At 36.2% G+C, this 27,931-nt stretch overlaps 1 protein-coding gene and 2 long non-coding RNA genes across 4 annotated transcripts in view; all 3 read left to right on the plus strand.

Annotated features, from left to right (window-relative positions):
* The window catches only part of LOC110850255, a 28,273-nt gene extending 26,197 nt beyond the window's left edge, over positions 1-2,076 (plus strand). The window contains exons 4-7 of the long non-coding RNA XR_004834888.1: positions 1,428-1,504; positions 1,630-1,693; positions 1,798-1,823; positions 1,914-2,076. This is a non-coding gene — a long non-coding RNA (uncharacterized LOC110850255). The remainder of the gene's footprint in view (positions 1-1,427; positions 1,505-1,629; positions 1,694-1,797; positions 1,824-1,913) is intronic.
* A 17,428-nt stretch (positions 2,077-19,504) lies between these two features.
* Positions 19,505-21,055, plus strand: LOC110850002. The gene is made up of 4 exons (XM_022097489.2): positions 19,505-19,655; positions 19,735-19,886; positions 19,964-20,076; positions 20,143-21,055. Exons 1-4 carry the CDS (start codon positions 19,620-19,622, stop codon positions 20,151-20,153), a joined length of 312 nt encoding a protein of 103 aa, XP_021953181.1. The 5' UTR covers positions 19,505-19,619; the 3' UTR covers positions 20,154-21,055.
* Positions 21,056-21,129: 74 nt separating this feature from the next.
* On the plus strand, positions 21,130-27,521 carry LOC110850227. Of its 2 annotated transcripts, none has more exons than XR_002547956.2 (7): positions 21,130-21,201; positions 23,767-23,855; positions 23,926-24,102; positions 24,167-24,805; positions 25,071-26,379; positions 26,611-26,736; positions 27,109-27,521. It is a non-coding gene; the product is annotated as an uncharacterized LOC110850227 (long non-coding RNA). The 2 variants fall into 2 exon arrangements; XR_004835048.1 differs by having other exon boundaries at positions 21,147-22,613; positions 22,680-23,855.
* Positions 27,522-27,931: the final 410 nt, after the last annotated feature.

The following is a 27,931-nucleotide window of genomic DNA, read 5'->3' on the forward strand; positions in this document are numbered from 1 at the left end:
ATTTTCGTGTCAAACTAATATTTTGTGCCGTGGCGTGGCGCCAAACTTAAAAATCTGGCTGCCACATTGAAGAGAAAGATATCAATTTATAATGGCAACTGTATCTTATCGGAAACCTAAGTTGGAAGGGTTGAAGGGCCTCGTCATGCCACTTGACCAGTATACGAGGGCCACGTCGGGCATATCTTTCACGCTCATGGCAATCCTTCTGACTCGAACTGTGTTGAAAGACAATCTATTAGCAAAGAAGCAACGACCCACTTCATCCAGATATGGAAGTGGATTCTGTCCTGTTTATCCGGGCAGTACCATGGGACTCCTGATTTTCTGCGACTCATACCCCATTTCCCAGTATTTATTATCATTTATGTCTTCTCCTTCTTTCTCCTGGGAACAGTATTTTATCAGGGATCCATGATATCCTCACTTATAAACATTACTCCGCCAAGTCTCCCGTCAACCTTGGAATCCGTTGTTGAATCAAAAATTAAAATTATTACTACCAGCAGAATTTACTTAGGAGGATCCTTCGAGGATCCAAGATCCTTCGGAGCATGGTGAAAGATTTAATACTCACAGATGCAATTAATGCCACTAGGAATTCCACAAAGTTATTTCAAACATTAGAACTCCTTCAAGCAAGGACAACTTTGGTCCGCACCAAATCCGATTTTGTTGTTGGTGTGAATATTTCTGAAGAATGGGATGTCAAACTTGAGGATGATGTTTATAAACGGGTTATGGATACATTTGCTGTTAGAAATATGGACTATGAGTTAGATGAGCTGTTAGCTGGGGTCGGAGTTAAAATAGTCCCATACGTTGTGAGACATACAGAGTCACCCAAACTTTTTCTAAACCAACCAGTCTACATTACTCGGGGCTTTATGAATTCTCTCATGTCCCAAAGTTTTGGTCAGTTGGCTCAATCAGGTCTGTTCAAATTTTGGTTAAATTTAGATTCGGCAAGAAAGATTTTTGTAGAGATCAAAGGTAAAACTTCTATGGAGTTATATAGAAAAGTTGTTGTTACAAGATTTCTTGCGGAAAAGAAAGAAATTGCGTTCGAACACGGGAAACAAGTCTCGCTGCCAGAATTGAAAAAGTATTCTGGTTGTGTACAAGTATACACTCTTAGAAACTGGGTATTGATCCATGAAAAATTTTAATACCGTCTCACCGGTATCATCAAGAGGTGACAATGTGGTATCAAAATTTTACGGAAAATCAATACCGGACTATTGAACTTAGAGAGTATTAAATAGTAATACTATTAAGGTATGAAAATAATACTGTGGGGTATGGATTTTATACCACGTTTACCAAGTCTCAAATCTGTCCGGTATAGACTTGTGCGCGAGATTTGCAAACTACTCACTTGCAGTTGCAAATCGTTCTCGTTTTAAAAATAAGTTCTTCTTAAATAGTTCGGCTGGTAAATTATTTGTGGAGAAGAAATTGACTACTTCCGCTAGTGGAAACTTTGACACGTTCTTATTAAAGGGTAAGCTTAAATTTATTCTTTTCGTTTTATCTTTTGCCACGTATTAAATTAATAGGGAGGAATTTTAAACCACCAATTTCGTTGTTTTCTGCTTTATATTAATTAACTTATTTTTTTATGTTTAGCGACATCATCAACTTCGCCAATTCCTAGTTCCGGTCGTGAATATAGGATTCCGGATAATTTTAGGTTGGTGAATACATATGTATACGAAGTTAGAATGACAATTTAAATTAAATTAGACGTGTATAGATATTTCAACTAATTGACAACTTGCTTATCACTTATTTCAGTCGGATATTTCCTGTCGAATTAGGAGGTAAGATAACTTTAAATTGAAAAATATATATAAATAACTGCCTAAAAGTTTGTTTAAACAAGTTATTTCTTTAATTACTTGCGCTTTTAGATCCAGTCAGCTCAACTTTTCCACATTATAGTGCGTAAGCCAGCTTTATAATTAAGTCATTCCATTATATGTATTACATCCGGATTTCCATTTTTTGTAAATATTTATGTCATTTATAATTTTATGACTTGTAATTGTATCAAATAAATAATGTTAAAATCAATACCAAGCAGTACTAAACCGTTATTTTTCTTACTGCATGGTATCACTCATTAATACCTTATTTAGTCGTTTAATACCGCTGCATCCTAGGTTTATACCCTTCGGTATTAATAAACAATACCACCACGAAAAAAAAATCAATACCGTAAGTGACATTTTAATACCGTCACGGTATAAATCTAAAATAATACCGCCTGGTATTAAATCAATACCAAAACGGTAGAGTCACATATGAATACCGCGTGGTATTGATCTGGTATTGATTTTTCTAAGAGTGTATTAGGTGTCGCAGTGGTAGCCTTCATTCGGGAACTGGTTACCTATGAAATGTTGAGATATGTAGGATGGAAGTGTAGACGAACGGTTTGTCACGTTGTACCTTCGACGAAACTAGGAATTAAATTAAAAGTAAGATATACAAAAACAAAGCTAGGCGAGGTCTGAAATTTATTAATTTTGACGAAAAGGCTTATTAACTGTCGTAATTTATGTTTTATAGCTGAGAAGCTGCTATGCAAAATCTACATTTTTTGTGCTTCGTTGAAAATGATAATGGATAATTCAAGCTAAATTAGAATTGTGTAATGAGTTACCTAAGTATACAAGAAAATCAGCCAAAAACTCGAAATCACACGGCTACTTCTGTTAAATGGCCCCTTCGAAAAAACAACTTTGAGGTGAATGTTATCCCAAGCTATCAATTTTTTTACCTCATACCCCTAAAGTCAGGTTTCGTAAGAAAACGATTTCCTATCGTTTTTATAAAAGTACGCCCACAACAATTTTATGCATATAGTATAGTTAGAAGGTTACGTATAATGTTGCTCTTTTGGGGCTAAATTACTTTGTTATCAGAATCAATAAAGCCTCATATATATTTCGAAATGAGTAAAAGCAAATAATGTACAAATAATTGCTTGTTAAATATCATACAATTTTTCAACTTCAGAATTTAATTCATCAACGTAAATTAAATTCATAAATTACACCCTTTATCCGCAGTAAACAGAGCTAGTTGGACTTGTGCGGTATGTAAATACGAGGAAACTACATTTGAGGAAACTACACAAAAGCAAATAATTATTTAATTTCTTCGTAGTCTTACCTCTGAGTTTTCTCGACATAGACCATTCGGACGAAATCAACGCAAACATGTGACTCGATTAGACTATGGATAATTTTATTGACATACAAGAAACCCATAATATTGTATGATCGTATCTATGTTCATCACGGGCAGAAACGCTTTTGAATAATGAACTAATGTCAAATATCAACTAAGCAAACATTCTTGAACCGAACAATAATACGGAGATAATGCAGAAGAACTTCATTTTCGAACCTGCATAGCCCACAATGCAAATTTCCACTCTTTTGCCTTACAATAAATTTTAAAACATGCCGAAAAAGACCATCATGCACTAAGAATTTTGAAACACTTAAATTTACAAAAAAGTTAAAATTTTCCCTTCATCCAAGTCTCAAATGTACAGCACTGTTTTTCTTCCAATCCTAAAATCTCACCTGATCGCATGTCGTATTCACAACTGCATCCCATTCGTATTTGACCAAAAGTCTGAACGTTTAACAAAATCTAAACGTTCGCTTCGAAACGCTCAGTTCCAGTGCTGTATTTCAATTTTGTACAGCTTCGCCATGTTTGCCTACCTCCTGTTTGGTCGGCTTACGAGGACGGAAAAGTTTCAGGGCGCTGTTTTCTTTATGCTCAGTCTCCTCGCGAGTATTACACGATGGACAAATATTGTCGACAATGATACGATCCAGGTCATCAATACATTTCTGGAATTCGAGAAGACCGCTATTATTGGTAAATTTGAGTATAATCTGTACTATACACATTCCACGTAACAAATTGCTACCTGGCAGAGTAACTACATATGATGAAATACTCCGTTAGATGCAAGTTTTCATTAAATGGTGACATTAATTTCCGAGAAATTCAAGTCTTTCATAGTATAGCGAATCTCCTAAATTCACTGTAATCCTTGTTCGTCGAATCTAAAAATTTCAGTGTTAAATATAAAAACATCTCGTGGCAGGTTGTTGAATATTTAGCCTAAATTTCCTTATCAATATATTTAAATATGTCCACCAGGAATTTCGGCAAAATTCGTTTTTTACCGTATGAGAAATGAGAAAATTGACAGTCGAGTAACAAATTTTAATTTTTGCGACCATTTAGAAACAAATTACGCACTCACCGCGGTAGGTATCAGTGTAACTCCGAAGGTTAGCGATTTCTACCCGAGTTTTGCACATATTTCGATTTGCTGCTGTCTAATTTTTACAGAAAATATTCATTAAATTTTATTCATAATTATTGAAAATATTTTTTTTAGATTCTGGACGCACTTTTGTAATCTCGCGCACCATGAAACCCATGAAATTTTTTATCCTTGTAGTTCAATTTTCACTCCCCGTGATTTCGATTCTTCAAATGTTGCTTCTGATTTTCATTCCTTGCACGCCACCTTTCCTGATGTCAATGTTTCCCAGATGTATATCATCAGCTGTGAACCTTCGTCGCTGTAATACCAGATTTGTCCTGCATCTGGTGGACGTATGGATCTTGTCTCATAACGTATTTTCGGCAGCAATTCCTGTCCTGTTTGTTCTCTGTGCCGGGATCGTGTCATTTCTGACGTACTTCAACACTTTAAAAAGGTTTGTGTCATGATTTCCACTGTTTTTTTATGGAAACAAGCCTTTGACGACTTGCCAGATAGGCTAACAACTGTTCCAACTGATACAAACCTAAACTCTTAGAAAGTGTTATTTAAAAAATGACCGCTATTCACTCTATCGCGTTTTTATTATGCGGCTATACTAGGTATACAAACGGTAATGAAATAATGCTTTGTACTAAAAATTGTATTACTAGTCGGTATTAAATTTTATACCAGACTAGCCTTGAAGCCCTTCGTAAAGTCGGGCCGCTTCCTTAAAGTTGCATAGAAATTATCTTAACGTTTCTAAATACGAATTGATTCTGACCTTGCTAGGGATTCTTTACGGTTGCTAAGGAATTTGTTAAGGTTGCTATGCAATTTTTTAACATTTGTAAGGTATTATTCAAGCGTTTGCAGGAATTTTTTGGCAACATTCAATCAGAATGCAGCATGTCACGGAAGAATAAAATATGCATTTTAGTACTTATTTATAACCAAATCATTACCAAGGGAGGTAGAATCATACCCAACTACCGCGTTTTTGGATTCTCTTAAGAATATAGTTAAAAAACAGAAATGTGCTTAAAAATGTAAACTACTCTATAAAAAATTATTAAAGTCTAAAATAAGTTCCTAATTAATTTGTTTCCAGAAAAATCGAGGGAATTCAATATTCTCGCAACCTTGGTGACTGCATCCATCTCTACCGATCGATTCAACTCTTGGAAAAATCCTTCAACTCATTTCTAATGCACTGGGTCACCCCGCCATTTATCATGTTGTGCTCGGGAATCCAAATTCTTAGATTGTACGTTTACATCACGCATCACAAGAACATCCCAACCCATCCTGGATTAATTATATTTCCGCTCGTTGGGATTGAAGGAATTATTTGTAACGTGCTCATCTTCACGATGGCTTCATTCGTATACACGTCGTCCTTGGACGTATTGCAGTCCTTGCAGAAAAAGGCAGCCATGACGAGGAAGGCTAAATCCTGGGCGGCTTCGAAAGAACTGAAATCCTTCACCTTTATGAGCGTGAAATTCGGCTCGAATTTTGTAGATGGGGGAACGCCGCTATCAATCCAAACATTTTGTATGAACCAAATCGCGTCACTGTGTCTGCTTAAAGTTGACCATCACAATTCCCATGTATTCCGATAAGACGGAATTGCTAGGTACTCTGTAAACAGTGCCGGTGTTGTAAGAAATTCATAATTTAATTATTTATTAAGTTTCTGGAAAATGCAAACATATGCAACGTATTGTATTTAGATAAAGCACTGCAGAACAAATATTGAAAATAAGTAAGTAAAATTAACAAAATTAATTGTATGTACATAATTGCATAATTTGTAATGTAGCATAATTCTGGCTTTAATCGATAGTAAGGCGTTGCTATGGTCCTCGAATTTATCGTTAACGAATTGATCGCTGTAACGTTAATTAAACATGTTAGGTTTTTTGTTATTTTAAGGGCAAAAAGCTTATTTTAGCGGATCATTTGGTTTTTTACGTAAACGCTAATAAATCTTTAGGTTTTAAGTGTGAAGTGAGACAGAAGGCAAATTTGAAGGGAATTTTTACGCAAACTCTATAATTCGCACGTAAATTTTGCATACCGTTAAGATTTACGTTAGCGATAAATTTAGCGTTTGCATGAAGATTAAGGATGCGTAGTTCAAGTTGCAATCTCCGTATTAACCCATTTCTGTACTCTGCTAATATTTTTTTATATGCACTCTAAATAACTTATTTAGAATTAATAGTGAGGAAATAAACAATTCCAAACTGTTAGAAGTTTACTGTTGCTAAAATATATATTGGGTAACAGGAAGTGAAGATAATTCACAAGTTCCTTTAACGGAGTGACAAACAGTTATTTGGTAGACTCATCCAACCTAATCAATATTTAAATATGCTAACTTCCCGTACCGACCCGCTTATTAAGTAGCGCAAGCCACATTATGTGATCGGTTAGTTAGTCTGTCCGTCTGTCCGTCCGTCCGTCCGTCAACACTATAACTCGAGAACGCATCAAGATAATCGAAATCGGTTTGCGGCATCATACATATGACCCCAGGGGGAGGATCCCGTAAACTTTTGGACCATACCCCCTCGGCGCCAGCGGGTGTGGTCGCGGTGTGATCGGGGCAAAATGAGATTTATAGCGCAAATTAATCTATGGATGAAATCCAGTTAAATTACGTGTATCTAAGTGGTGCCACACCCCCTCGGCGCCAGGGGGTGTGGTCGCGGTGTCGTAATTTGGGCAAAACATGTCTTTCGGTGTTGTCGACATGTCGCAATATGGCGATTAAGGTTTCGACAGTTTTCGCCAAATTTTGTAGCCATGGCCTAATTTCAGTATTTTTTAGGCAATTTTCATGAAATTTGGGCAAAATATGTTTTTTGGTGTTGTCGACATGTCGCGACTAAAGTCACGATCCAGCATTCTCAGCAGTTTTGCGCTACTTATGTATCGTGCTTTGCCGCACTTTATTTTAGTAGGTATGTAATACTTACCTTTTAATAAATAATAGTTTTCCTGACAAATCAACTGTCATAAGTCTTTAATTATTTAACTATTTCAGTATGTCAGTGCTACCTTGTTCAACTATTTATTTAATTGCATAGATATTTACTTTCTCTAAACCTGCTTAAGATAATAATCGAACTTTGAGAAATATCCATATTTTATTCGGCTATTGGCTTATTCAAGTATTTCCTGTTGTTTTCTCCAAATTATGTATTTAGCTCATAGATAACTTTCACCTAATCAGATAAGAACGCTACTATCGATCCTAACCAAAAATTTGTGGCTAAAGCATCCATTAGATTTAGCATTAGATGTGTTTAACTCTTTTCCCAGGTGCTGGAAAATCCCTGCTTGTTGAGAAGTCTTAGAAAATCCGGTCCGAACATATTTTCAATTTTAAAATTAAACTAGATAAATTGCTGACAAATTTATTGACCCATTTTACAGACTGCATTATGTTTTTAATGGAGAGCTATTTACTGCAGCAGAGACAAACCTGACGTGTTAAACTTCTTACTAAACTTCTGACACGTGTAACTCACTAACCAGGAATTTTTAATTTGCTGTAAGGTAAACCAACACCTTAAATCCTTTAGGTCCTATACATCTCTGTTCATTCTGCCATACACATACCATTCCACAAAATCTTGTATCAATACATGAACATCTCCAAAATAAAACTGAAATTACTTACAGTCCAAAAAATTTGAGCACCGAAATGTGCTCGAAATTCCTCCCCTTGGTCGTGACACATTACCGCCGTTGCCGCAAAATATTTAAATATTACCCATTCCAATTCCACCCTAAGCTGGAACGATTTGGACAAGGGTCAAATACAAATGATCAATACTTGCTTGGATTTCGAGGCCAATTTACAGAAAGGTTATTAGCTCACCCTGCGTAGCAGAGGAGCTATTGAATTCCTCTTGTCCGTCCGTCCGTCCGTCTGTCCGTCCGTCCGTCCGTCTGTCTGTCCGTCTGTCTGTCCGTTAACGACTCTTTTGCATCAATTCATGCTAATTAGAGCCAGTTATTGGCATTCTTGACCGAGTTATTAGCACCACTGATATCGAACAATCGGCGACTCAAAATGGTGCCAAACAATTGAGGGAACAGATGCAAAACGCAGCAAACGTGCCGAAGAACCGGAAGAAATGACTATAATTTTTACTTCGAATTTGCCAATATTTCATGTCAAAATTACTGTTTGTTTTCCTTCATTTATTTTCCACCATCGGCGCAAAATTATGTCCCAATTATGTATATATTTTTTCCGCTTGTTCTGCACCATTAATGCAAACTTATACCAAAATTGCATATCAATTTTATTCGTCTACTCTGCACCATTGGTGGACAATCATGTCAAAATAAGTCTCACAGGGTGAGCTACTTCCACCGTTACAACGGTTTATTTTTTTAATCCTTTCCAGAGTGCAAAATATCTATATTATAATTTCGAAAAGTCCGTCCCGTGAAATTTTCCGTGACATTCCAGCATTCTGATTGGCTGCTGGGTTTCTGTATCCGCCAATCAGAGCACGAGTGCAATTTCCGATAATGGTTATGATTATGGTTATGGTTATGATTATGGTTATGATTATAGTTATGGTTATGGTTATGATTATAGTTATGGTTATGGTTATGGTTATGGTTATAGTTATGGTTATGGTTATAGTTATGGTTATGGTTATGGTTATGGTTATAGTTATGGTTATGGTTATGGTTATGATTATGGTTATGGTTATGGTTATGATTATAGTTATGGTTATGGTTATGATTATAGTTATGGTTATGGTTATGGTTATGGTTATGGTTATAGTTATGGTTATGGTTATGGTTATGGTTATGATTATAGTTATGGTTATGGTTATGATTATGGTTATGATTATGGTTATGATTATAGTTATGGTTATGGTTACGATTATGGTTATGGTTATGGTTATGGTTATGGTTATGGTTATGATTATGGTTATGATTATGGTTATGGTTATGGTTATGGTTATGGTTATGATTATGGTTATGGTTATGGTTATGATTATAGTTATGGTTATGGTTATGGTTATGGTTATGGTTATAGTTATGGTTATGGTTATGATTATGGTTATGGTTATGGTTATGATTATGGTTATGGTTATGGTTATGGTTATGGTTATGATTATGGTTATGATTATGGTTATGATTATAGTTATGGTTATGGTTATGATTATGGTTATGGTTATGGTTATGGTTATGGTTATGATTATGGTTATGATTATGGTTATGATCATGGTTATGATTATGGTTATGATTATGGTTATGGTTATGGTTATGGTTATGGTTATGGTTATGATTATGGTTATGATTATGGTTATGATTATGGTTATGATTATGGTTATGGTTATGGTTATGGTTATGGTTATGATTATGGTTATGATTATGGTTATGATTATAGTTATGGTTATGGTTATGATTATGATTATGGTTATGGTTATGGTTATGATTATGAGCAACGTTAAAAAAAATCCTTAGCAACGTTAAAAAAATTCCTTAGCAACGTTAAAAAAATCCTTAGCAGCGCTAAAAAAATTCCATAGCAACGTTAAGAAAATCCTTAGCAACGCTAAAAAAATTCCATAGCAACGCTAAAAAAATTCCTTAGCAACGTTAAAAAAATTCCTTAGCAATGTTAAAAAAATCGTTAGCAATATATGATTGTAGAGCAAAGTTAGGAAGGATATATTGAGCTCCTATACTGTAATAATTTCATAATGTTCAGATAGTGGTTGTCAATTTTAAAATCGGCCCGTCTTTAAGACGGGCTTCTGGGCTAGTATACATATACTTATCGTGCTTATCATAGGGGAAGAAAAAATGGAACTTTCCTTGCAAGCGAAGCTAATGCTCATATTTTTCCACATCTTGGAGCATAATTTCGTAGTATTTTGACGTCTTCAGAATTCTGTATCTGTGAAGATTCTGATGTTTTCTGGTATGTCTTCGAAAAAATCAAAATTTCAAAAAAGTTGAGTTTGGTGTTGGACATCATAAAGCAAGTATCTGAGATGGAGAACATGTAATTTTTTTGAAAATCCAATCAAAATTGGATTTTTGGCTGATTTTTTAATGAATAAAAACAGGGTATTTTTCGTGTTTTTCGCACCTTTGAGTGGGTGTGGCGGGGGCAAATGTGGCCATGGAGTCAAACCGTTTCAGGGTTTTAGTACATTCATGGGGTACTACAACATATCCAAAGGGCATCGGATTCTGTGAGTGGCAAATGCTGAAGCTCCCCTCCTTAGTATGAAATTACAGACCCATTGACATATCTATAATTTATCCATATTCTAGAAAACTCATTTCATCGGCTGTGGGCTATGTAAATATCATTGGAAGAATTGCAGGTTTTGGTGCGTCCCTCGCTAAATATTTCGCGAAAACGTGATTTTGCACCGCATGTTCCATGACAAAGTTTCATTTGCACTAAATTATCTATCAATTAAGACTATCCAGAAGGAAATCGAGAGTGGACAGTTCGTAAGGTTCACTTGTAAATGTGATAGTGTTTAAGGGAAATTTATAACTCAAATGCAATTATTTCAATAACTTGTTATTAAGTATGTCAATCGATCTATGTATTTAGCTACCTTAATTACAAAAGGTGCAAATTGCACTTGGAATCTGGGTTGCAAGTGGTATATATCACCTGGTGAGATTTAGTGAGATTTAATGATTTACTAGCTTTCCCCCGGAGCCTTGCGCCGAGAAATAACAAAAACTACACTCTGGTATTTCATTTTATATGTATGCAATATTTATATATTGATTACTATATGAACCTCTCCCTGTCCACTCCTCTCACCAATTTCTCAAATTTCTACCTCTCCCTCTCCTTCCGTCTCACCAATTTCTCAAATATCTCCCTCCCCTCCCCTCTCACCAATTTCTCAAATATCTACCTGTACCGGTCCACTCCTCCAACCAATTTCTCAAATTTCCACCTCCCCTCTCACCAATTTCTCAAATTTCTACCTCTCCCTCTCCTCCCTTCTCACCAATTTCTCAAATTTCTACCTCTCCCTCTCCACTCCTCTCACCAATTTCTCAAATTTCTAACTCTCCCTCGCCTCTCACCAATTTCTTAAATTCCTACCTCTCCTCTCACCAATTTCTTAAATTCCTCCCTCTCCTCTCACCAATTTCTCAAATTTCTACCTCTCCCTCTCCTCTCACCAATTTCTACCCCTCCCTCTCCTCTCACCAATTTCTCAAATTTCTACCTCTCCCTCTCCTCCCTTCTCACCAATTTCTCAAATTTCTACCTTTCCCACTTCACTCCTCTCACCAATTTTTCAAATTTCTACCTCTGCCTCTCCTCTCACCAATTTCTAAAATTTCTACCTCTCCTCTCCTCTCACCAATTTCTCAAAAATATTTCGTTTTTTTTAAATATATAATTTTCATTTTTTTGTTCAAAATCAGGCAAAAATGGTCACCAAAAATTACAAATTTTTTAGAACAAATAAACCAAAATTCTTAGTTCGCAATTTAAAAAAAATTTGGCCGAAAACGAATATTTATTTGTAAAAATAGCAGGTAATCTAAAAATTGAAATTTTCTGAAATTAAATGATTTCTGATGTCAAGAATGCCATTAATTTCATTTTAAAATACAAACTTGGGGTATCTTAGCGTTTATTTTGTGGAAATGACTTTGCAAATTCTTTTTTTAAATCAATTTCAGAAAAAGAAATATTTCAGCGATTTTTTCGAAAGTATAAAAAAATATTTCGGGGTTTTTAGGAAAATTAATAACCGGATACTTTACTGTTGACATGTACATACAAATATACATACATACATGCTACACATATGCATGCATGGCAATGAGCGTTGTGGAGTGAGCCATGCAGTGAGAGAGCGAGAGAGAGAAAGGATGAGAGTTCCCATAAGCTACAACATGGATAGGCATACCCTCCCTTGTTATCTATTGAAAGGTCGTAGGCGTCGATCTTAATAGTAGTGATATCAATCATCTCAGTTGGGGCTGAGTGAGAAATAGGAGAATTAATGAGCTAAACTTGTAGTCCATGACTCCGTCCGATAGGTGGCGCTAGTGCATGGCTCACAAATCTCACTGTATTTCATATTTCTCATGTCTCACTATTGCTCATTATATCTCAGTGAGATGAGATTTCTGCAACCCTGGGTGCAATCAGCATATAATTAATAACTAATACTTATACACATTTATCTTCCCATCAAAAGTCTTATCGATTCATATTATTCCCTATTGCTGACTGGGATTGCAGTAAGACTAGCGTATACGTCAAACATACGCTAGCAACCTGAAAATAAATAGGATTTTTAAATTAGCAATACAATTTAGACATCAACATAAGCTTTGCATATATAAAACTCTTATTTTTACCGTTCCCAGAAATGGATACGAGACTGTAAAGCAATGCCACCCATGTAACCCGTTATCTCCCGGAGATGACCGTATTCTCATGGTAATCTCGGAATATGTAGTAAACGGTGACGAAGACGAGCATCCCATATTTTGTCCAATTGCGTTGATGAGCCTCTTCTCAATGGACTTGCACTGAAATAAAATTAAAACGTGATTATGCAAAAGCACATTCATTTTATACACACAGTAGAATAATTTGGGGAGCACTCGTTACGCATAATGTGATGGTGTAAAGTGCAACTCTCCGATTTGGATGAAATTTTAAAATTGAGTGGTCACAGTCAATACGACCAACGTTTCATGAGGCAGGTTTGTGCGATGGTTGAGATTTGTCAAAATATTTCAGTTCAAAGTTGAAAAATGGGTGATTTTTCCCTTTCGAATGGAAATTGAGTTTGCCTCCTCCGCCTCATAAAAATCGCCCGTTTTTAAACTTTGACCTGAAATATTTTGACAAATTCGAACCATCGCACAAACCTGCCTCATGAAACGTTGGTTGTATTGACCTGGGCCACTTAATTGCAAAATTTCAACCAAATCTGAGAGTTGCACTTCACACCATCGCATTGTTAGTCAACGTGGCGTATTTCTGGTTGGCTCGCACCAGTCCAAAATTTCTTTGGAACTCGGTCCAGTTTCATTATTATTATTTTGTGTTAAAACAAGTTAAATAACACCATGGAAGTGTACAACGCTACCCTAAAGTTCTATCGCTTCTATAAAAGCGAGAATGCAGAAAAATATGTTGTTGTTTTCAGTATGGCTTATTGTATTTTCATTTGTAAGCGAAAATGAACTATTGCAAAATCACTCGGGTTTTCGACCCGTCGATGATCGAGATTCACCGAATGCTCGAACTCAGTCCAAAATTTGGCCCAAATGTTCGAACTCAACTCGGTTTATAAATTAAGGACTTGTTGCATCCCTAGAATACATAATTACAAAGAAGTAATTATCTTACTATCATATGCCCATCCGCCGCTACTAAGAAAGACGATATGTTTATCAACGTATTCAAATAGAAGACCGCGAGACACTCCTGGTTTTGCGTGAATATTTGTGGAATGCAGACAACATCCATGACCGTAAGGAGCATGACAGCCAGCACAATTGGGGCACACAGACACGATTTATTTTAGCAATTGCTTTCTTTGCTTGCAGGTATTTCTCAAGCATGGCAGACCCACCGTTGCCCTACAAAATATTTACAATGCGATGGTGTGAAGTGTAACTCTCCGATTTGGTAGAAATTTTAAAAGTGAGTGGTCCCGTCAATGCAAGCAACGATTCTTGAGGCACTTTGTGCGATGGTTCGATTTAGTCAAAATATTTGAGGTCAAAGTTGAAAAAATCAGGATATTCATCAAGCGTACTCCATTTCCATTCGCAAAATCCCCCATTTCTTAACTTTGGCCTCAAATATTTTGACAAATCCCAACCTTCGCATAAACTGCCTCAAGAAACATAGTTTGTATTGACTTGGACAACTAAATTTTGTAATTTCAACCGAGAGTTACACTTCACATCATCGAATTGTTACACTCTTAGAAACTGGGTATTAAGAAAAATGAGCGGTATTGATATGTGACTCTACCGCTTTGGTATTTAACGTTTGTACTACCCTGGTATAAATTCGGTAATGAAATAATATCTACTATGTGGTAATCATTTTATTACTAGGTAGTATTAAATTTTGTACCATGTGGTATTAAGTTTGTCAATTTATTACTAAACCATTGCCAAGGAGGTAGAGTCATTCATCAATACCGGTTTTACTGATTTTCTTAAGAGTGTAGTGTTAGTAGAACAAGCACCAGTTTACGAAAATAATTATACCGCTTCCATCAGATCGAATTCCTTCAAAATTTTTGAAACTTCAGATTGTACCGTGACACTACTTGTCAGCATCAGAGCCGCACCGAACGAAGTGAAAAGTCCCATAAACTTGAGCAGCCCTACAAAAAATGCTGTTATGCCTGTTTCCGACGCCGACAAGTCGGACAAAGTCGTATTTGCAGTTAAATTAACGGCGTATTGTGCGTATCCAAACTTGCCAAGGACCCGTTTCGTGTTCAAGATCCACTGGTACAGCTGGGACTCGCATGTAGGGGACGTTGCACATTGACATCCCTCAAACAGTGAGAAGTACACAAAAGTCGTGATTATTCCTAACGCGATTAGCGCCCTCTGTCAAATTCAATTCAATCAATTATTTAAATACAAAGCTGGGGTACTTTCAGGGTCTCTGGACAGCCTATGCTTCACAGTTCATTCTAAAGCCACTTTTGAAATTATCCTGGTAATGATTTTTTTCTTATAGAAAATTTAACAATAAGAAATTTTTGTAATTTCATATTTTTCGAAAAAGTGACCGTGTGACCTGTTAAAAACATTGACATTTTGCTATGTACACTCTTAGAAACTGGGTATTAAAAAAATGAGCGGTATTGATGTGTAACTCTACCGCTTTGGTATTAAACGGTTGTACCACCCTGGTACAGATTCGGTAATGAAATAATACCATGTGGTAATCATTTTATTACTAGGTAGTATTAACTTTTGTACCATTTGGTATTAATTTTTAAAATTTACTACCAAATCATTACCAAGGCGGTAGGGTCATATATTAAACCGAGTTTACTGATTGTCTTAAGAATGTATTTTGCATGCAAGTATACGTAAAGTAGCAAAACTTCAATGTTTTTTAACCGGTCACACGGTCACTTTTTCGAAAAATATAAAAGAACAAAAATGTTTTATTGTTCAGTTGTCCATAGGAAAAAAATCCCCACGAGGCAAATTTCAAAAGTGGCTTTGGCATTTATTGTGAACCATAGGCTGTCCAGAGACCCAGGAAAACCCTGAGTATTGAGCTCACTAACCATTAAAACATGATGCTTTTGAGCCGCCCCAATACAAAGGATTTCCCTGATGGATTCCTGCTTCAGCCAGATCGTTCCCATGCATACAGTTCCAAGCGAAATATCACTAAGGAGAGACGCGTGGTAAAATATTTCCGTGGGGTTGGCCCCAATATTGGCGTGAGTCATAATAAGGCCAAAATGGAAAATTGAGAAGAGTAGCGAGACGCTGGAAAGTATGACACAAACGACCTACATATAGGGAAAAATTAAGGATTAAGAAACAAATTAATATTGGGTTTAGTAAAAACAAATAACAAATCTTAATACATACTAAAAAAATTGAGTAACATTTACTCAAGTTTGAGTGAAATTGCCACTAGGACAAATAATGAGTAAAAGTTATCCAATAAAAGTTAAAATTTATCCAACTTTGAAAGATTTTTTTTCAGCCTTGAGTAAATTTTAACTTTGGCGGGGTAACTTTTACTTTTACTCATTGTTGTCCTGGTGGCAATTCTACTCAACTTTTTTTACAACGTAGATTACTCACCATCTGCACAGGACAGTACTTAAGGACATATTTATTGTTACTAGTCCCGTAATCCGGTCGGTAGGGTATCACACAAGTAAGAAATAAAATATTTAGCAAGGCCTTATAGTACGAATTGCAGGAAGGCTTCATTTCTTGGATTTTGTCCAGTTTTTGCAATCCAGTTAAAAAAATCGAGAAATTTGTTTTCTTAAGAAGTTGAAGAGTTCAGAATTATGGTTTGCTTTCTTGCAATATTCTAGTGTTTTTTATTGAAAATTTGGATACGTGGTTCTTAGCCAAATGGCATAAACAAACAGATACTTATTTCATTGCTGTGGACTCAAACAGTTTGAATAATTTATTCGTTCATCCGTTTGCTAATGGACGCTAAGTTCGTGACGTAAAATTGTTTAGTTTACGATTGGTAAAATTCAGGGTTGTTAAACATACCGTAATTTGATCAAATTACGGTATCTTTAACAACCCTGGCAGTGGCGGAAATAGGGGTACGTCCCACGTACCGGCCCCGGGCTGGGACCGGCCCCCGATGCTCCAGGTTTGTTGTGTATATATTATTCAACATTTCAATAACAAATAAAAGAATTTCTAAAACAAACGAAAAACTAAAATGCGAGCAAACTTACAGAATAACTTTGTTACTCTTTTGCTTGCATACTTTCATGATCAACTTGTCTCAATTTCCCGCATTTAGTTGAGGAAAAACATTCTGAACTTCCCAGCGAACATGGAACAATGTTTATGGGTAAAAGGGGCCCATAAACATAAACGAGTGGGCTCCGGTTCTCAACCTGAGCCCTAATGCTTTGAACTATCTCGCCAGACGGAGGCCATCTGATGTCATAGGCACCGGATTATTTTTTAATTGTAGAGGCCGAGGAAACGACCTCTTTTTGGGCCTCTTCGGCCGAGGTCAGTGAGGTCTTAGGCATATTTTTCGAAAACTGGAGAGGCCGAGGCCGACGTCGCTGAGGCCTAACCTAACCTAAGATTCCCGATGTGAGGCCGAGGTCTAAATTGTGAGCGGTGATGCAAAAATTATGCAGTCTAATTTTAATTCAAGTTGTGATTGCAATCCCTCACTAAGGAAGACAACCCATCACCGACAGAATCGCTGATTTCGATGCCCTTTGGATATGCTGTAGTACTTGGTGAGTCCACTTTTAAGAGTATACTCATACATATTTGTTGATTTAGCTGGCATTTTTTCTCCTTGGCAGCAACTTTATAATAAATTTTCGGTCCATTGTCCCGTTTTCAATTTATCCATTTATACTCCTTTTCTTAACAAGTACCTATTTATTTATATATTTACGTATTTACATACCTCTCAGAAACCTACATACATAATAATCCTAAGATATGGCATAGAATCTTAGGATACTTGCAGCCGTACTAGATATTTTATATATGTACGTACTTACTTATTTGGATGTCGAGCACGAGGCAGACTATTTAACCAAGCAATGACTTGCAGATTTTCAGAACTTTGCATCGCAGATCACAAGAACTTGCAAATAAATTCTCATAAGTATGTAATTGTGTCAAGAATGTCTAATTCAAACTCAAACAATTTGACGCCGAGATCTGCCACACATGTTGTAATTACCCAGTTCCAATAAAAACATAATGCCATATTCTATGCATATCCTAATCTCCTGGCCTCAATCCCATAGAATATTTATTATGGTCAGAATTGAAGAGACGGCTTTCCAGCGAATTTCCGAAGTCGAAAAATGACTTGAACCCCATCACAAGTGACGCATGGGAATACCGGAAGTGACCAAAAATTTAGTGGAATCCATGCCACGGAGTACAATTGAAGCAAATTGATGCTCCACGAAGTACTAATTAGTTAGTAGATAAAATTATTATTCAACATCCGCGAGGGTACAGTTTATTTTTTTTGCGTTAATTTTAGACTTTCCTCCACTTTTTCATTATGGGTAACGAAAAATCCAAAACGCGCATCATTTTCGGAATCTACGTTAAATTTCCTATAAAATTCATGTAATGCATAATAAAAATTGATTTCCAAACAGAAACACATTCGTTTATGCCATCACAGAAAAGGGTACGATTTAAATTTCTGCGTACTGTAGCAAAGAAAGTTTTACTAAAATTATTTTCCCCTCATAACTAAGAAGTGGATCCGCTAATTTTGATAAAGACAGGAAGGCAGAATATTCGCATTCCAAACTACATATGATAGTGGAATTGGACTAAATTGCTTATGATTGGAAAATATTTAAGAGTGATGGGTTTAATTTGAATTTACTCGCAATGTTAATCAAATGGGCACGTGTTTTTTGGTGGGCATAAATTATATCACGCTTAATTATTTTGTATTACATTGCGGCATCCTACATACATACGACACGAGCTAATAAAAATGCGGCTGCAATAAATTTAAAATCAAATTAAATAATTAATCGGCATGATCAAGTCTCTTTGACGTAAATATAAAATCCGAGAAATTATATTGCATTACGTAATTACAACCATATTTACTAACTAATTACATACATATGTGAACCGCCAGTTGGCAATATAACTTTACCGATTCAATTTATGGATAAAGACTTAAAAAATAAGCTTACTGACGTATATATTCCTTTGATTACCACACTCACTAGGTATGCTTTAGATGTGTTAGAAAATGTGTTACACGTAGTAGCCAATCGTAACTATATAAATATAGGGAATGGTAAGTTTTTTAAGTAAGTCGGATAATCGCGCACACGAGTATTCGCAAATAATTAGGCACGAATTGCAATAATAATGATTTACATGAAAATGCCCCCATTGACATAGTTTCGAGCAAAGTTTGAGCATTTGGCTCCTAGTAAAGCTAACGCGTACTATTCTAGATCAAATTCAAACACTGGGAAGGAAATTTAAAAAAAGTGTAATGATTTTATATCGAATTGGTTAAGTACTCTGCACTGAGCAACGTACTAACCAGTTTATGCAGATTGTTTTTCCACCATATTTATAAAATTCTTATTTAACATGTTTCGCGGATCTGGATACTAGAGCGAATAGTATTAAGCAAATAACACACTGGTTAAGTTTTATACGGACATGTGCACATTTAGCAGAGGTATAGATCACCTACAAATTAGGTGATCATGTAGTGGGACACTCTAGTAGTGTACCTAGTGAGATAACGCTATGATTGACACAATCCAATGATTACGTAAGCTGGGGGTGATGCAATAAAGCCGATAAGTGGGCCAAATCTTTTTAAGAACGATTATTAACCAGGGTAATAGCCTACCAATTAAGTCGGAACTCTTTCACACCTCAATCTGATGAGTGTACCATATAACCTCTACCAATAAATTCCTGTCCAGTTCTTTCTAACAAATAGTACGAATCGCTCCCATTCTTCTTGTCATTAGTTTGCTGGAAGTTTAATTAACAAGGTACATTACAACACGATTCAAAAATGAGATTCCCAATAATTTCCAAGACTGCACTTGTCGTAAGTTTTCCTGCCTTATTTTCCGGTCTGTATATTAAACGAAATTTATTTATTCTCATGTCCACGCACATAAATTTAGATATTTGTGGTGGCCACAATCATGGTGGAGGACACTTTGACAAAGAGTTTTGCTCAAAATGACGATTCCCTCATTTTGAACGCAGGTATTCTGAATAGTCTTACCAACGAGACTTGCGTTGACGAAAATCCTTTTCCGGATCCGGACGACATGTAATTTTGATACGTTTTTTGTACTCTAATAAATATGTATATAAAAATTTGCACATACACTTTATAATTGTATGCAGAACTTCGTATTATCAATGCTATTGGTTTGATGACTACTACGTAATCTTGCATTTTCAATGCAGTCGGGGAGGTTACTACGATGCTGCTAACGGTGATTGCTTCCCGTTGCCACGTAATTTTCAAATTCTTTAGATCTTAATGCACATGAGATGCCAATATTTTCAAATTTTAAACACAGCATTCGTATGAGGAATCAGCGAAGGTTACTTTCCTGACTTTTCCGACTGCAGGAAGTACAATCGCTGCATTATTTTCCAAGGAGTTATGCGCCAGTATGGAAACACTTGTCCAGCTGGGTCATATTTTGCTCAAGTCCAGAGCCTATGCGTTGCAGGGACATGTTGATTACGATAACTTTTCTTTATTAATACATTTATTTTCAGATTCAGAAGTCAATATTCCATGAATAAACAATCATTTAAGATTTACGTACTATTTCGACAAGAAAAATAGCTTCAAGAGCGGTTGATAAATTAGGTGAAATGCTTCCACGAAACGTTTATGCCACCAAAATTTTGAAGTTTATTAATCTGCGCAATTATGGGAGTCTAGTTTTCAATTGTTAAGGGGCGAAATCCCTTTATAAAATCGCTATGTCCGTTCGTGTGTCTAGGCGTCTGTTGTTGGTCTGATAAATATTTGAACGCAATGATCTAAAGAGTTAAAATTTCGCTACGTTAAGGGAAATACCTGATTAAGATTTGACCGCCACAGGTCACAAGTTTCACGGTTAAAATTTTCACCCCTTGGTTACATGCGTTGTAACGGTTTATTGTTCATTCGTCCTTAGTAAAGTTTTACTCTCCGAGCTTTGCCTACGTAGTAATTCATTTTATTACTTTGCGGCATCCTACATATTTATCTTATCATGCTAATAAATAAATGCGGCTGATAAATTTAAACTCAAATTGAATAATTAATACTTTCGAGTAACTATGACGCAAATATCAAATCCAAGAAATTACATTTCATTGAATGTCGGCGAAATTAGCAATACTAAATAAATTTTGAAGGTTTGACAAATATTGTTAAAAACGTAAATTTTATCTACTGTAATAAAACCCTAATAAATCGGAACTCTTTCATATCTACTTCCATTTGACGAGAGTATCATATTTATTTTTCTGCCAAGTATATAAACAGAGATGTTTTACATATTCACAGTATACAGAGAGTGGGGACACTTATTAAGACCACTTTTCGAATTTGAACTACCTTACAGAAGAATTTTTTTCGAGTGATTTGTGTTGTCAATCTGATAGCCCTTTTTCTTGTGCACAGCTCTGCATCGAAATTTCCAGTTTGAAAAAACTTTTGAAATCATGGCTAGGGTAATTGTCTTCCACTCCGCTCGAGCAACTTTCAAGAGTCCATCCAAAGTTGTCGCGCGCCGTGAGAAAAGCTTTTGTTTTAGATAACCGAAGCCGAAAAAATCTAAAGGACTATTCCAATAGTATTGGACAACCCGCTGCGGTGGGAATTTGAAAAAAAGGGTTGACAATTTGCCAAAAATTATTTTGATTTCTTATAGTCCAATTAAAGAGCTTTCCAACGGTGTATCACACATGTTATTTCAAAATGGTTAAAGGTAGAAGAAGTTGGATTGAAAGCAAGGAGTTGGAAAAAAGAGTGACCGAGTTCTATAAAAACAAGGCAAACAGTGGCTTGAAAATGACCTGGCATTTTTTTAAACCAGAAGGAATCCCAAGGGCAAATATGTACTCTTATATAAAAAAGGTCAAGGAATCCGAATCTGTCGAATTCAAAAAGCCAAGTGGTCGTCCTGTGAAGCTGGGAACCACCAAAGTGAAAAATCGCATCAGAAAAATTTTCAAAACCCAACCCTCCACGCCAACGACTGTAGCCGCCAGAAAAATTAATATTTCTCAAAGCTACTTAGTGAAAATTAAAATACACAAACTAGGCATCAAAACCAGAACCAAAAAACCGGCACCAAATTACAAGAATACGCAAAAATCCAGAATTGTAGAATGTCGTAAGAAGTTTTTGAAGAAAATGTGTGGAAAAGTGGTCATCATGGACGACGAGACTTACGTTCCGGTGGACCCTTCAAATGTTCCAGGGAGACATTTGTACCACAGTAGTAACCCTTCTGAAGTTGTGTATGAAGAAAAAATAAGAAAAAATGACAAATTTCCGACGAAATTTTACATTTGGCAGTGCATGTCGGGTGATGGTCACGTTTCAGACCCTGTCACTTTGGACTGTAATATAAACTAGTACGTGTATCTTAAAAAGTGTATCAAACAAGGGTTGGAACCATTCATATAAAAGGTTCATAAAAATGACACAATCCAGTTTTGGCCTGACTTAGCAACTAGTGATTATGCAAAGAAAGTGACCGAATACCTCATGTCATCAAATATTGATTTCGTTCGAAAAGATGAGAACCCTCCCAATGTACCGCAACTTCGACCAATCGGGAAATTCTGGGCACTTTCAGAATCTGAATACTCAAGGCTAAAAGAAAAACCCGACACATAAAGAAAATTCAAAGGGCGATGGAAGAAAATAAGCCTTGAAGTTGGAAGAAAGTCGGGAAAAAATTTGATGCGAAATCTTAGAAAGAAAATCGAATTGGTGGCTCAAGGGGGTGTGGCCGCCTTATCGATTAATTAAATTATAATGGTAACAACTTAGTACTCAACATATGCAAAATGTTTGAAATTCCAAAAAGTATTCTTTGATTTACAGGTATTTTTTCGTAACTGTCCAATACTATTGGAATAGTCCTTGGTGACGGTGACGTATCGGTGACGTATCGGGGGACTTCACGTGCATTTATTTATTCGAAATTATTATAATCCCAAATTTTTCATGAATGGTCTTGGCGTAGTCAACGACTTTCTTGGCGGTGTGTGAAGAAGCTTTATCGTGATGAATGAGGATCTTGTTAACCTCGCCATGATAGAGTTCCGGAAGAATAACTTCTACTAATGGTTTTAAAACACTGACAATGTATACTTGTTCATTAATCTTTACTTCTGGGGGCACTTTGATAAGATAAACTGGTCCACAGCCAGTCAGAAGGCCGACCACCATGATCTTCTCTCCGTAGCTTCCGCGCCCGTGCAACGCTCAACTATCTTGAATTTTTTCACCCTTGTCGACGTACAAATTTTTCTTTCTGCCTGGCTGTAATCAAGATAGACTCAAGCCTCATCTATTGTGGCAACAAACTCACTTCTATTCTTCGCCAGGTGGTTTGTGTAAAGCTTTTTTGATTGGTCCTCCGATTTGCAATGTGAGATGGCTTCTAGACGTCTACCTTCGTTTTCCGTCGAACTTCTTTATTCAAATCTTGATAAATGACTTACCTGATTGTCGGTGTGCTTATTTCCGCAACCCTTGCAATCGCTCTTTGTCTTTGGGGGTTTTCTTTCTCGATTCCCTCTGGACGCGAGAAATGAGCGTTTTCGTCCTTTTCACTTTGGGGTCATTTGGGGGTGGTTCTGTACACCTCGGTTTATTGCATCACGCTGAATTCCATCACCATGAATCACATTATACAATCATATCTTAATTATTTCGAATCCGTGGTTTTTAACTTGTTAGCAATGTCTCTTTGTGAGTACTTCTCCTTGGAAGGCGTTTTTACAACACGACCAACTCTGGTGGGTGCCAATTTGGCATTTTTGAGTAAAACTTTTTCAAAAAATTATGCTAAGTGGTAGAATGTCTACCCAACGACATATGCAAATTTCGCGGCATTCGCCTTATCGAATCTTTTTCTATGGCTATTCTTAAATGGTCTTAATAAGTATCCTCACGCTGTAAAAAGTTGCGACCCTGGTTCTCATAAAATTGTTGGAAGTCCAGAAGAAACCAAAAATGGGGTTGCAAATAATAATTTGCAAGGTTGCATTTTGCGTAAGTTTTCACATTGTATTCAATTGAATAAAATTATTAATGGAATTTATTCTGCTTTGCGTAAATTTAGGCATTCCTGGTGGCCACAATTTTAGTTGGTGACACTGTAACAAAGGGTGTTGCTCAAATTGATGATACAATGTTTTGGGGCGAGTCGAGATCAGTCGGTATTCTGGTGGATAACTCGTCTTGCGTGGGGAATGGGGATCCCCCTATTCTACCCCCCGTTTGTGGATCCTAACGACAAGTAATGTCATTTTAATAAGTACATTCATTAAATAAATAACCATCGATTAATTATTTTTACCCAGCTCTGTGTACTATCAATGCTTCTGGATTAATGATCCTGCCTGCCAATGCGATTATTGGTACATCTATCCTTTTCCAGAAATCGCCCTGTTTTTACCTTTCTTGGAAAAATGAGATTAGAATAAAATAAACCAAACGGACTATCTACTATATAAAAATAGTTATATTTCTAATCCAGCTTCTCTGGAGAACGCACCATTTTCGGTACACTTTAAAAATAACTCACCCTCCCCAAAGGTGATGCCTTTACGTATAATACCTCAACTTTCCAATTTACGTGTACCAGTCTTCACCTCGCGCTAGAATCGAACTTACATATTTCGAGTTGTTCAAAAAATTAAATTCTAATTTCGAAAAACTTCAATTACAGTTAAATTTTACTTAATTACTCATTTAACCGAACCCGGATTAATTTCAGTTTGAAAAATTCTAAAACCGGTTTTAATCAAGAAATGAAATTTCTCCTCCATGTCGCGTTTCTATTCGTAATTATTTCCTCATTACGAAGCCAAACCTATGCTCACACGAACAACGAATCGTCATTTATCCGCATCCAGGATAAGGCCAGCATTAAATGCAACCAACAACTCAAACAAATCTCCAATTTGTGGCGAGATCTGAACAAATTGCGGAATTCCGTGGTTAGTAAAATTAATTGTTTCTGTATCTAAATCCTTAACTTTTTCAACATTCTTAAAAATCCAGTACTAAAAAAATACCAAATTTTATTCATGTAATACTCCACCAAAGTGACGTAGTCTCAAAAATTTAGATAGTAGATGCACTCAAAATTTAATTGACTATCATAAATCCAGAATAACGTTGACTCTATAAAGAGTAAAGTATACTCCAGATTTACAATGGTTTACTTAATTTATAATAATGTATTTAATTAACCAATTCCAGAAAAACAGCACCATCGACCCAAACCTCACTTTGAATAAGGACCCCGTCCCCAAATTCCAGTCCAACACGTTGAAATATTTCGTCGAGTTGGGCCACGCTATTGACCAAATCGAACTCGCAGTTTCCATCTACAATCGCAAAGAGATTATCTGTGTTTCCAAAAATTCCCAAGAATTACTTCCGAATTTGGCCACGACATATGATCTCATTCAAAAAAGACGGATAATTTTTCCCAAGAATTTTCCACCGTGTTGGAAAGCATTGGACGCGACCGGTCAATTTTAAAAGACTGGATTCACGCTGCCAAATCTTTATCGGGGCGACTTGAGAAAGTTGAGAATATTGGGGACATAAAGTTATGGACAGGGTTTCGATTTTCCCGTCCAAAACTATTTTTTCCCACGGCAGGTGGGAAAAAGTGGGACAAACCGGGAAAAATGGTATTTACCGTCCAGAACGGGAAAAATGGCGGTCCATGTGTTTAGTAATGGGGAAAGCCAACTTCTTTAATACTCAATATTTTCGGAATTCGACTTCATATTCGTCATCTCCATCAAATTCTGAAAATTTTGGTATATAATACGGCCACTTTTGAACAGTTTTGAACAGTTTTGAACTCTTTCCCCATTTTTCCATATGAATACATGCTAATTTTAAAGATTGCTCGATTTTAACCGAGTTACCCACTTATTTGCTCAGAATTTCATGGAGAATACGAATATGAACTCAGATTTTGAAAATATTAAGTTTTCAAGAAGTTGTTTCGCATCGCCCCAAAGCACAGTATTTCCCATTTCTTCCGTTTTTCCCATTTCCCACCTATTTTGGGTGGATGGTAAAAATGCCTTTTTCCCACTTTTTCCCACTGCCCTGGTCAATTTGGTTTTTACCAATCGAAACCCTGGTTATGGAAAGGACAGATCGCAGTCAGCCTGCGTGACAAGAATTTCACAGCGAGTAAAGAAGATTTGATGGAGCCGAAATTTTTCGAAATTATGCGTGTATTTGAAACCTTGAAAAATCAGACCAGTCTTGGACATAAGGTCAGGGTTGCAGAAATCTCATCTCGCCTTCACAAATCTCATCTCACTGAGATATAATGAGAAATAGTGAGACATGAGAAATATGAGATATAGTGAGATTTGTGAGCCATGCACTAGCGCCACCTAGCGGACGGGGTCATGAACTACAAGTTTAGCTCATTAATTCTCATATTTCTCACTCAGCCCCAACTGAGATGATTGATATAAATCATTAAATCTCACTAAATCTCGCGAAGTGATATATACCACTTGCAACCCTGCATAAGGTATGAAAATTCACACTTAAAAATAATCGCACCCTTTTGAGAAGTAAATGCGGTCAGAATTCTAAACTGTACTAAATTTGGAGTGATGCAGAATAAAGTTTACTCTGGATGTAGTATAGTTTTATTAATTTAGATTTATGAATGCATTTACTGTTCAAAAGTTTACCATTATTTTTAAGAGCGTAGAAATTTATTTGTTTTTCTAGTCATTCATTGCATGTTTTTTTTCAGAATTCCAAAAAATATTTGCTCGACTTTCTTTCCCAAGATAATACAGAAATCTTAGGAAAAACTATACCTGCGATGATTGGGAGGACGAGGCAAATTGAGAAATATTGCGAGCATATGGTGAAAGAGGTATGTTTGCGCTGTTTACAAATTTTATTATATTTTATACACTCTAAATACAAATTTACTCAACCTGGCGCAAAAAAGAGGGGATTTGCGGATCTTTCCTACCCATGAACTCCTACCCATCATCGCCTACCCGTTGTTATCCCCCACATAACCTAACCTACCAAAATGCAAATTATTCAGACACAATTTCATCAAACATTTATTTTTTGTTAGCTAAAAAATATCACGAGTAGCAGATAATCATGGGTAGGAAATAATCACGGGTAGGAGATGATGGGTAGGCGATAATGAGTAGGATTTCAGGGGTGGGAGACCTCCTCACACGAATTTTACAAATTTTTATAACCAACCTTTTTTAATTTATTTTTGCAGCTGAATGATGTCGAAGTATTAATTAGGGGCTGGAAGGTGCGAATCTCACGTCTGGATGCAGAGTTCCGGAGTATGTTGGGAATACTACAATTGAAAAGTCTTAAGTTTGAAGAAGACCTTAAAAACTGCTTGATCGCTGATTACCAAGCATTGAATGGTGGGAAATCCGGGGGTAAATATTTGAAGAGGTTGGAATTCATGATGAGGGACGAGTTTTGAATTTATGGGCATTTTTTAGTCCTTCACGAGTTCCGTGCCGTGTAAAATTTATTTTCCGTAACAATTTAATTATTTAGATATTCTATTAGACAAATTTGAAAAAGAAGGTTTAATTTGGACTGTTCAAAAGTGCTAAAATAAGTCCGCTCCACATTCCACTTTATCCTATTAAATAAAATGAGTTTCTTATATACTGAAAAATTGCCCAAGAATGCATGATTCCTACATCTGAGTAACTTCTCGTCTAGGAAAATATCAAACATTTTCCTACATTCGTACTACACATTTTGTAGTAGACATTTGCATATATCTCTTATTCGATAAAGTAATAAAATAAATCATTAAGTTTGTGATTGTTTAATATTCGACACGCTTAAAAACTCATCTCTTTCACTTCCGCTTCACAAAAAGTAGGACGTTCTAATAAAATTTTCTACGGCAGTCACAACACCCAAGAAATCTCATTTTCATTTGAAACCAAAAAAGGCGTCCCAAAAAGGGAAAAGAGGAAATCACGGGAAAGTTCATAAAATACGTGACACAAATCGTGAACTGAAAGTGAGCTGGAGGAACAGCATGGCTATTATTAAAGTTCAAAGTATGG

Source organism: Folsomia candida, unplaced genomic scaffold, assembly GCF_002217175.1.
Source record: "Folsomia candida strain VU population unplaced genomic scaffold, ASM221717v1 Fcan01_Sc005, whole genome shotgun sequence".
Taxonomy (NCBI): domain Eukaryota; kingdom Metazoa; phylum Arthropoda; class Collembola; order Entomobryomorpha; family Isotomidae; genus Folsomia; species Folsomia candida.

Excerpts from the sequence above, each read along its gene's own strand:
- LOC110850002 (XM_022097489.2), top strand. The coding sequence starts at position 19,620 with ATGAGATTCCCAATAATTTCCAAGACTGCACTTGTC. Across the intron at positions 19,656-19,734 it reads TTTCCAAGACTGCACTTGTC|ATATTTGTGGTGGCCACAAT; the intron begins GTAAGTTTTCCT and ends ACATAAATTTAG. Across the intron at positions 19,887-19,963 it reads TTTCCGGATCCGGACGACAT|AACTTCGTATTATCAATGCT; the intron begins GTAATTTTGATA and ends AATTGTATGCAG.